Source organism: Myotis brandtii, unplaced genomic scaffold (assembly GCF_000412655.1).
Source record: "Myotis brandtii unplaced genomic scaffold, ASM41265v1 scaffold154, whole genome shotgun sequence".
Lineage (NCBI taxonomy): Eukaryota > Metazoa > Chordata > Mammalia > Chiroptera > Vespertilionidae > Myotis > Myotis brandtii.
The window spans coordinates 9,711,514-9,723,385 of record NW_005355584.1 but is presented as its reverse complement, the minus strand read 5'-3'; the positions used below and the strand labels follow the sequence as shown (position 1 = coordinate 9,723,385).

Below are 11,872 nucleotides of genomic sequence, written 5' to 3'. Positions count from 1 at the left end.
CCCAACTGCCCCCCTGCTGGCCTGCTCACTCCAAACTGCCCCCCCTGCTGTCCTGATCACCTCTAACTGACCCCCACTGATGGCCTGCTTGCCCCCAACTGTCCCTCCTGCTGGTCTGCTTACCCCCAACGGCCCTGCCCCCCCACCAGCCTGATCACCCACAACTGCCCTCCCCTCTTGGCCTCTTACCGCCTCTACCTCGGCCCCATCACCATGGCTTTGTCCAGAAGAATGTCCGGAAGGTCTCCTGGAAGGTCTCCCAGGCTAATTAGCATATTACCCTTTTATTAGTATAGATAGAGGCCTGGTGCACGGGTGGGGGCCGGCTGGTTTGCCCTGAAGGGTGTCCCAGATCAGGGTGGTGGTTCCCTTGGGGCATGGGGCGGCCTGGGCGAGGGGCCTGTGGTGGTTTGCAGGCCGGCCACGCCCTCATGGGCTGAGGGTCCCTGTTGGGGGGGGGGCATGGCCAGCCTGGGTGAGGGGCTGAGGGCTGTTTTCAAGCTGGCCACACCCCCTCAGGGTGGGGGTCCCCACTGGGGTGCCTGGCCAGCCTGGGTGAGTGGCTGATGGCTGTTTGCTGGCTGGCAACGGCCCCGGACAACCCAGGCTCCCAGACCCTCCTTGATCTGAGGCCACAGTGGCTGGAAGCAGGTATCTGGGATTTATTTATCTTCTATAATTGAAACTTTGTAGCCTTGAGCGGAGTTTACAGCCAGCCAGGGCAGGCGGGAAGCTTGGCTTCCTCCATCGCCGGGGGCAACCCAAGCCTTCTGTTTGCTCCAGCTCCGTGGCCGCCGCCATCTTGGTTGGTTTTATTTGCATACTTGCTCCTGATTGGCCAGTGGGCATGGCTTGTGGGTGTAGCGGAGGTACAGTCAGTTTGCATGTTTCTCTTTTATTAGATAAGATTGTGAATTAAAATTCTTTTTATAATAAATAATGACACCCAATATGGATCCTAAAAGAATAACTCAGCTCTACTTTTATCCAAAGTTTGCCATTCAAAGAAGTTTCTTCCTTAAATTATCTTTATTACCATGTTTCATCATTAAAGTATTTAAACACCAAGACACAATTCATTTTCTGAGGAATGATGGGATTTTTTTTTTTCAGGGCCTCTTCAGGGTTACCAAGAGAAAGCATCTGAATAACTCTCTCCTCTTTTATTTTAAATCTTCACTAGCAGCCATATGGAGATTGGGCATATGGAAAAAGGTTGACCGGCCACAAATTCTCCTGCTGGGCATTCAATTAAAAATAATTTTTTTTAAGTTAAAAAAAATTCTAAGCAACAAAAGATTATTTAACTAAAACAAAAGAAAATGATGTTACAGAGTTGTCACATGCTACACTTTCAAAATATAAAATGTCTCAGCATTTATTATTTTATTTATTATCTCCCATCCAGACAATGTGCCCAGTGTGTTTGGATCGTCTAAAGAATATGATTTTCCTCTGTGGCCATGGAACGTGCCAACTCTGTGGAGACCGAATGAGTGAATGTCCAATCTGTCGCAAGGCTATTGAACGAAGGATTCTTTTGTATTAACAAGAAACTCAGTGTGTTTTGTTAGCTAAGGTATTTGGTCATGAGATCTTAGTAAGCCTTTAAACTAGTTGGAGGTTCTAATGAATTAATTTTGAATATTATAGTTTCTTTACTAGAGTATAATTAAACTGTAAATGTACCAGAACAAAATAACTCTACAAAACAGTGTTTGAAGTCGTGTGTGTTTTTTTGTTTGGTTTTATGTTTTTATTTTAATTTTAATTTGAAACATCAAATCCATGTACTTCATAGATAATTTATTATTGGCTGAGGGGAAAATCTATTAAGGAGGAAAAATCCTTTATAAATTTGTTAGACCTCAGAAGATACATTTCGTTATAATATGCTATCCTTCAGTTTATCATAATTTGATACAGTGAGTTGACACAGGTACTCAGAAAAGTTATGCATCAAATAAAAGGGGCAAGTCAAACTATTCTGTCACATATGGGGAATATTAAAGAGTGAATTTTTTTTTAAGGTAACATAAAGTTATCCAAATGATTGTTTCTGAATCCTTAGAGCAGTGGTTCTTAACCTTCTGGCCCTTTAAATACAGTTCCTCATGTGGTGACCCCCAACCATAAAATTATTTTCGTTGCTACTTCATAACTGTAATGTTGCTACTGTTATGAATCGTAATGTAAATATCTGATATGCAGGATGGTCTTAGGCGACCCCTGTGGAAGGGTTGTTCGACCCCCAAAGGGGTTGCGACCCACAGGTTGAGAACCGCTGCCTTAGAGTAAATGGAAGCATAGAATGAGAGAATAATGGCTTTGCATTTAGCTTATTTTTCTAGATTTAAAGGGAAAAGGAAACTTGAATCCAGTTGCCAGTGTCAAAATGATGGGTAGACATGAAAAGGAAAAATTATAGTGGGGAACTGAAGGGAGGAAAAATTATTCAGTCAGAGAGTATCTATTAACTGCTGTTAATGATTGCCTTTCTTATGTTAATTTATACACTGTTCTGTTCAGTTAGCCTTTAAAAAAATGCCTGTGAAAAGTATACCTCAGTTTTTCTTGTGGTTACTTATCCAGGCTTGATCTGTCCAGTGAAACAATAATACCCTGGTTGGTCTCTGAAGTTCGATTCAGCCTTTCTAATATACTCAACAGCAATACCCTCGTGATCTGAGAAGGATAATGCATTGCCCAAAGGCAGCAGTTCTTTCTTCTCTGTATCTGTTAATTCTGACAGTGATACTGATTCTAGGCCTTGCTTCTATTCTTTCTCAGATAGTGAGGCTTCCTATAAAGAAAACAGTCTCTCTTTATACCTACAGACAAGGACATTATTTAAATTGCCAACAATACCCAAGACATAGTAAATAACCTAAAAATAAATACTTTACAAAGAGTAACTAGGACATTTACAGAAATATGTCCAATTACCCGTAAATTTTTTAAACTTAAACTTTGACTTTAGAGCATCTAATAATTTTCTGTCCTTTTAATGAGTAATCTTATCTAGGATGTGTATACACATAAATAAGAGTTTTGGGGTTCATTGCTGCTAGATTATTAAGATACCAGCTGTTTACAATAGTGTCTACTAAATACTGTGTATAAGCTTACTCCTAAGGATAGTTATCTTTTTGGTAGTTTTTCCCCCTCTGAATCTGATTCTTACGTCATTTTTTTCTGCTACAACAACTAACTTTGAAAGTATAAAGTCTCTAGCCCTCAGAGCATCATGATTCTGACTACTTAATGGCTTCTGCCATTGCAAGTGCTGGAGAAAACAATGGTGAGCTTTGCTGGTTGATTTTATAGTCTTGGTAACTCCATATCTGTGTTTAGCTGAGTAATATCATTCAGAATGGTAAAATTTTTATAAATTTACATTTGAAAATTTATTGACTCTACTCAGTTATCTAATAAAGGGCCACTGAGGCTATTTTCAAGCCATATTTTGAAGTTATAAAATGATAAAACATCTGACTGATGATGTTCACCTAACGAGACAAACTATGCTCTTTTAGATTTGAAGACAGTGTAAGTCAGGATTTTCCTTTACTTCCATGCCCTAGTCCGCCCATCTCTTTTCCAGTAGATCCGCTGGTAAGAGGGAACACCTGGCTGACTCACGCATAGTTTGGCCAACCAGAGGATTTTATGGTCTAGAGCTCTACTTAAATCCTTTTTATTTGTCTTCTGAGCTGCAGTGCTAAAACTTATATTCCTAAAAGGCAATTTCATCTTCCAGATTAGTTTATTTCCATCATATTAAAAATATAATAACACAAACTATTACAAAAGGTAGTCACTATAGTGATAGTGCTATGCACTTGTGATTTTCTGTATTTGTACCACTTTGAAATTTACTTACGAATAGAAAATGTTTCTCTAGTCACATTTTCAACCACCTGAAAAATTATTTTAAATTTATTTGGGGATCATGAGAGAGAATAGGAACTTACGTGACTTTCCTCTAACTGTGAAACTGCTACCTCTTATTATATATGTCGCTTAGCAGTACTTTCCCAGTTAGGTGCGTTTCCTTCTCATTACCATCTCTTCATCTTACACCTCAAAGAGCTTTTACTTTTCCTGGAATCATTTTAAAAAAACACAAAACTAATATCCATTCATTAAAAAATATATTGGGCTTCAGGGGCTAGATATACAACATTGAAAAAAATGGTCAGCACCTTAGCACATACAGAATTTATCATGCAGTCATATATTTGAAGTAATCTATAGACAAAGAGGGATCCAAAGGTATTGATAGCATTTCCTAATGTTTTATAAGAGTTATCAAGTAGTATTTGGATTCTCTCTACCCCCTCACTCCTACAACATTTTCTCTTATTCTTCTAAGATTGTCAGCTCTGTTACCCAAAACATACAACTTACCAGATGGTGGTGCTATTCCAATTGTTTTTCTTCACATAATTTAACATTGTTACTGCTTATACTATACTATAAACATACTTAATTTTGTTGGGAGCAAGATCGTTTTTCAAGAAAAGATCATTTCATGTTAGCATAGGAATATATTAGACAAGTGTTTAGTTTAGCTGGCCAAATTATGCTTGGTTATTAATTTTAAACATTGCAAATTGGCCAGCTAGCTACTGAGGCATAAAATTAATTGATAATGTTGAAAATAATTCTTAAATTTATATATTTGATGGCTTTAGCCTGTAAGACTATTCTAGCATATTGAAATGCATGTTACTTAAGATTTATCCAATTCAAATTTCAAAGCTTGCTTCATTTTTACATGATAAAAATATACTCTCTAGTCTGTGTTGCCCAATTGCCGTTTTTGTTTATTATCAATTTTGGACCCTTTTGGACTAGGAATTAGTTAAATTTATGAACTAAGAGACTTAGTGATGGGGTAGGATAGGGAAAACAGTAGGTGTTGCCAAAGTAAAAAAGAAATGTCAAGTGTTTGAATTAGAGGGAAAAGGGAATCATGTAGATTTTATCAAAGTAAGTGGAGAGAGTGCATTTAATTGGATAATAGAAAGGGCCTTTCAACCAGTTTCCAGTGTAGTTTAATTGACAATTGCTTTGGAAATTATAGGCTTTGATACAGCTTGCTTAAAAAAAAAAATCCAAAAGGAAAAGCACTTATCTTCTCGGAATGTCTAAAGTATTTTATAGTAATAATTTGTGTAAAAATTGAACTTTGGGCCCTGACTGGTTTGGCTCAGTGGATAGAGTGTCGGCCTGCGGACTGAAAGGTCCCAGGTTCGATTCCGGTCAAGGGCATGTACCTTGGTTGCGGGCACATCCCCAGTGTGGGGTGTGCAGGAGGCAGCTGATCGATGTTGCTCTCTCATCGATGTTTCTAACTCTCTATCCCTCTCCCTTCCTCTCTGTAAAAAATCAATAAAATATATTTTTAAAAAAAGATCTCTTACACTCCTCTTTGAAAAAAAATTGAACTTTGCAATAGAAGTTTTTGCATTTCTTTTATGGTAAAACATAACATGAAATTTACCATCTTAACCATTTTCTAGTGTACAGTTCACTAGTGTTAAGTAAATTCAGATTGTTGTGAAACAATCACATCTTGAAAAAGTGACACTCTATACCCATTAAACCACAAACTCCTTCTCCTCCTCCCCCAACTGGAGTAGAATTTTGATTAAATATAAAAATAAATGCCTGAATTATCTTAATTGTTAGTGTTTGCAAGATCTAAAGTCATGGTAAACATCAAGTTTCTAAAATTTGGGGGATGACAGAACTTCTTCCCCCACCCCTACAATTATCATCAGTCATAATTGAGTAGGTTTTAAAAGTCTGTTAATTGGAAGGGTTTGTGAGTTCATTTTGAACCAGAGGAAAGAAACACATTTTAAACATTAGAATTAGTTAAGCTTTGAACTTGTACTAAATTGGGAAGGTAAAAGATTTTCACAATTATGTGTGCCTTGTTGAAAAATGTAAGTTGTCTTTAAGTCTCCATGTAACTGTTTCAAATATTTTTTTTCTCAAAAAAGCAATTTTATTTGCTTGACTATTAGGATAGGAATGCTTACTGATATTACTTGGTAGTCATATATAGCCTTGGAACTTTAACATATATATAAAACTATAATAGTATTAGTAATTACAGTTGTACTTCTTTAAAACATTAAATTTGAGGAAAAACTATTCAGTGCTGTCTCATGTGTACATTGCTTTGCTACAGTGAGGGGGACTCCTTTAGATTGAGCCTCAGTTTACTGAAAAATGGTTAACAGTGGGTGAAATGAGTATTAAAATATGAACTAGATAGTGGAGGTGCTGAGTTAAAATTGTAAGTTGCTACATTAGCATTTTCTACCTCCTTTTCTGTCAGAATATTATTTTTTCCAGCATTTATTCATATGTGTGACTAAGGAGGAGATGGCAACCCGAGGTTAAAATTGCAATTTTTAGTTGAGGATTTAAGCAACACGTACAGGAAAGGTGACTTGCCACGTCAATTTGGTACCTAAATCCATAACTACAAGTTGAATTGACATGTATAAAATGTGTAAGAAAGATAATACTGCCATAGCTTACTTTTCCTTATAGTCTATTTGATTTTGTTTCATAAACATGACTTCTTTCCTCCAAAAAGCAAAACTGGTCTTGTAATTTTCTATAAAGTAAATAAATGTGCCATGTTGGCTGAAATCTATAATTTCAGGAAGCTATTGAAAGTTCTGACTCAGGGCTTTTTAACAGTTGAAGCAATTGGTAATTATATTTTGGAAAATTCATCTACACAATTCTTCAGTGCCTTGAAAGAATTATTAACTTGGCAACACTACTAAAACTTTATAGAAGGCATAGTGTGTGTGTATTATCCTACACATGTTTATAAGTTGTATTGCTTAAGCTTGTGTAATAGCGATACTGTATATGTGCTAGGTTTGGGTAATTCTTTAAAGGAAGTCTTCTAGATTTGCACTTGATAGGTTTTTTATTTTTTTATTTTATTTTTTTTAAACTGATTGTTTATGGCCACGACACTGTTACTAAAAGAGCAATTCTATGTTAGGTCATTATGTAAAGCCATGTATAATAGCCTCTGGGAAGAGGAGCTAGGGCGCAGTTTTCCATTGTAATATGAAATGAGGATCTGTTTGGTAAACACAGATGGTCTTCCTCTCAAATGAAAAAGAGACCTTTTGTTCAAGTGATTCAGTTTGAAGAAATTTTTTGGGTGGGAGTGGAAATCAGGAATTGCTTGTCATTATGCTAGTCTTACTGCCAGTCTTGCTTAGATTGAATCCACAAAATTACTTTTTAAGTTCAGTATGCTTGTATCATCCTAAATACTGTATATTCAGCGATAGAAAGCAATTGAATTGACTCAGCAGAGTTTTGCTTTGTATTTTTTCCAGTGGTTTTTTAGCTTCCACTTGATTAAATTTAAAGTCTTGTTTGTGAATATAGTTTTTGTATGGCAAATGATTCTTTGCTTATTAGCTTTTTTTTTTTAAAGGTGCTTAGCAAGAGCTAAGCTTTTAAAAATAAATGCAAACATTTACCATTAATAAAACCTATGATGTAATATCATTATGGAATGCTTTCCTCTGATCTTTTGAACCTATTCTTTATAGACATATACATGAATTTTGATAAGGCATTTGAAAACAAATCTCGGTATATCAACTCTTTTATTATAAGGAAATAAATTTCTATGTCTTTCAGAAACAAGGACACACATCTCCAACTCAGTAAGATACAGTGTCCACATCTAGAAGGCTCTCATTACAGTTGTTTACATATAAGGTACCTCTATCCAAAGGGCCAAAGAAGCTTTTCGTATTTTAACACCTCGAACTCTTTCAGGATTAAGATATATTGTGAAAGTAGTTTGAATAGGATCATTTAATAGAAAATAAATCAGTTAGGAAGACTCAACTTTTTGTATAAAAAGTTTGTTCCTCTTCACAATTCAGATATAGATTTCATTTTCAAGAGTAGCCAAGTAAATTTTGTGACTAGATTAGTAATTGAATGGTTTGAGGGTTATTTTATTTCTCACGTTAATAGAAGCACTTACTTGTGAAGTTATTGAGAGGTTGTCTAGTTTGAGTTCAAAAGATTGAGCATGTGTCTCTCAGATGTTTAAGAGGAAAGCCGCCTGAAACAATCTTAAATTGTTTATTTGAAAAAACATGTATTTCAACTTCAAATTGTGAATTTATTTTTTGATAACCTCTAACTGTATTTTTGTTTTTCTGTTGCTGTATAATTAGATATTTTGTGGCAATATTTTATTAAATGAAACTGTATAAGTTTAAAAATAAAGCCATTGTAGAAAACCCGACTTATATATATTTTCTTATCATTGACAGTTATTCATCCTTCAGAGAAGTTAAACTTGTTTGTTAGTCTCATAGTGTGGAATTTCCCAAACTTACTGACAATGGAGACTTTTAAATGGTGTATTACAGATCAGTGTAGGCATTTATGAGATAGAATAAGTGCATTGGTGAAAGTAGAACACCAGAAATGATCTCAGATACGTTCATTGCTGAAGAATGATCATTCGGCTAGTAGTTTTTCCCTTTATTTTATTTTTTATTGAACTTATTGGGGTGACATTGGTTCCTAAATTTATATAGGTTTCAGGTGTACAATTCTATAATACTAGTTTTTCCGTTTATAACAAAACTAGTTGATAAACTCATTTTTACTAGTATATTGGTAAGGACAAAAAAAAAATACACCTGTAAGTATAAGACAAGACCAGGAAAGAGACCATCAATAGCTAAGACGGTGATATATCAATGAGACTGTTAGGCCATGCTGCCTGTGCACTAATGCTCTAATCCAGAGATTTTCAACCGGTGCCATATGCAATTCCTGACTAGTCAGGGGACTGACCTCTTATCCCTAAATGTCAAATAAAAAAGTGACAACAACCAACACAACAATAGCCGTCGGTGTGAATGAATCAAAATTATACCTAGTTTTTTGGTCAGATTGGCAACAAACATACTTTTTGGTGTGGAGCAGAATTTTATTAATTTGTGCCATGAGATGAGAAAGGTTAAAAATTGCTGCTCTAATCAAATGGCATGCTTTAGGTGTGCCTTTATACCAGACCAGGTCCTTTCATTCTCAGATGTGGCAGCTTTCTGAAAGGCCAATTTTCAAGTCAATATAAATAATCATTATTTCTAATATATTTAAGAATATTACCCTCCTTTCCTCTCTCTTCCCATTACATAAAATTTGGAAAAAGCTCCTGAAGGTGAAGTTTACTTTGATTTAATAGGAAAACAATCAAATCAGAGAGCCTTTGATTACTGACCATGGTCAAACCACACTGAAGAAAGAGTGATGTTCGGAAAGATTATATGCTCTTAATATGTATGTTTTAGTACAAGAGTATCCTATTCATTTTGTATTGCTGCTATAACATTGTTATGAATGTAGTGGCTTAAAATAGTAGACACTGATGACCTTACAGCCCTGGAGGTCAGAGTCTGACGTGAATCTCCCTGGGCTAAAATCAAGGTATTGTCAGGGCTCTGTTCCTTTCTGGATGCTCTTGGGGAGAAGACATTTCCTTGCCTTTTCTAGTTTCTAGAGGCAGCCCATGTTCCTTGGCCTCCTTCCATCAATACCAGCGTCGGGTGATTGAATCTCACATTGCATTGCTGACATTGCCTCTTTCACTTTTCCATCCCGAAGGCATTAGGCCCACTGGATAATCCAGCTATCTCTTTATTTCAATTTTAGTTGACAAGTAACCTTAATTCCTGCAATTTGTATTCTCTTTTGCCATACATTCATAACACATAACATATTCATAACATAACATAATGTAATATATTCATAGTTTCCAGGGATTAGGACATGGCCATCTTTTGGGGGGAGAGGGCATTATTCTGCCCACCACAGGGATAGATGGGAATTTGGGCCTGTATTACTAAATATTCTATAGGTAGAGAAAATATTCTCAGCAGTAGATTTAGAGAACTGATATGATTTCATTGAGAGGTTCATTAAACCCACCAAGATTAGCAGAAGTAGCATGTAGGCAGTTCCTGGTTGATGAATGTGGGATGGTCTCAAAGGAAATAATTTGCTTAAAATTTTGAATGTTTTAGAGCAGTGGTCGGCAAACTGCGGCTCGCGAGCCACATGCGGCTCTTTGGCCCCTTGAGTGTGGCTCTTCCACAAAATACTGACTTTTGCGCATGCCGGAAGCTGGTCCATCCTTGCTGCTTGACACAGTCGCTGCAGGGAAGAAACATCTGCACAGCATATGTTTCAAGGGACCTGGCATATATGGCATACTGTTCTTAATATGTTTGCTCCCTTTCTTGGCGCTATGTGTTTTAACCAAGGTCACCTCTCCGAGAAAGTTTGTTTCCCCAGGTAGGGATTTTTCCCAGAAGTTAGGGAGGGAATAAAACCCCTTAACTAAGTGCCAGGCTGGTAGTTAATCACTTTAACTACGAACAATCATGCTTAAGCTACATAATCTTTATTCCCTGGAATGGAGATAAGAAACGCCCTAACCTTTGGAATAGAAATTGATAGGATTAAAATAAATTGGTGTAAATACAGATGTAATAAGACAATAAAACACAGAACCTGGCTGGAGATCCTGGCTAGAGAACCTGGCTAGGCTGCTGATCAACTGAACGCTGTCTCCGTTTCATTCCTTCTTCCCCGACTCCGTCCACACCTTTGCGCATGGGCCACGAAGTTTCAATTGCACTGTACATGCGCGCCCGCATGTGGTGTTTTATGGAAGAGCCACACTCAAGGGGCCAAAGAGCCGCATGTGGCTCCCGAGCCGCAGTTTGCCGACCACTGTTCTAGAGGAAAGTATGAATGATATCCTGGTTTATAAATGTGCTGGTATGTTACATACTGTTTCTTATTCATCTTCATATTCTGTATTGATGATCTTGCCATTACTGTGGCTCAGTTATCATCTATATGTCTGGAAGATTCCTGATTCTACATCCTAAGGTTCTTATTCCCAACTTCCTTCGGGCATATTTGAATAGATATGCAGGCATCTCAAACCTAGTATGTCTTAGTGTTAAATAGACTATTTCTAGTATACTTGTATTAATCCTATTATCCAGTTTCTTAAAGTAGAAACTTAAGTCATATTTGAATACTTTTTATCACATCTAATTATTTGCTAGATCCTGCTATTGCTTCTTTGGAAATATCTCTTTAGTCTTCATCTCCACTCCCATTAGCTCTGCCTGGATAATTTCAGAAGTGTTCTACCTGGTCTCACTGTGACAACCCCTTCCCACTTCCATCTGGCCTCTGTATTAACTCAATAATTATTGTCCTTTAAAAAGAAGTCTGGCTTTACGGTTTCTGGTCTGCTATGTAAGGAGATCAGGTGACACCCCTCTCCTCACAACAAGAAAAAAGCTGAACACACTGAAAATCAACAAGTCTTATTTGATCAGAGAATTGAGGCCACAGGAGCCAGTGCTGCAGAAACTGGACACAGGCAGTTCCAGAGAACCCAGGAGCTAACTAACACCAAGCTGGAACCAGTGCCAGGGGAGGAAACCCTCAACTAATTGACCAAATGCTGGCGGCTCAGTGTGGACAAACTTGAGAGTGAAAAACTCGCCCCCCCCCCCCCCCGAATTTTACCACTAAGAGGCCTACCAGGTTCTTACGGTGAAGATCAGAGGCACATCCCCTATGCTTCTGGCCTGAGGAGAAAAAAGCAGCCATTCTGACACACCCAGAGCATTCTGTGCACCTGAACAAGGCCTGCCCTGAAGGAAAACTATTTTGCCAGAGTCTAACTGGCAAAATACCCAAAAGTCCAGCCCACTTTAGGCTTCTGTTTGGGGAAGGCCAATACCGAATCCAGCCCCCC

At 37.4% G+C, this 11,872-nt stretch overlaps 1 protein-coding gene across 1 annotated transcript in view; it reads left to right on the top strand.

Moving 5' to 3' along the window:
* MIB1 (mindbomb E3 ubiquitin protein ligase 1) overlaps nucleotides 1-1,715 on the top strand; it is a 95,836-nt gene extending 94,121 nt beyond the window's left edge. Inside the window, exon 21 of the mRNA XM_014535964.1 lies at nucleotides 1,409-1,715. Coding sequence (XP_014391450.1) covers nucleotides 1,409-1,549 — 141 coding nt within the window. The 3' untranslated portion in view covers nucleotides 1,550-1,715. The remainder of the gene's footprint in view (nucleotides 1-1,408) is intronic.
* Nucleotides 1,716-11,872: the final 10,157 nt, after the last annotated feature.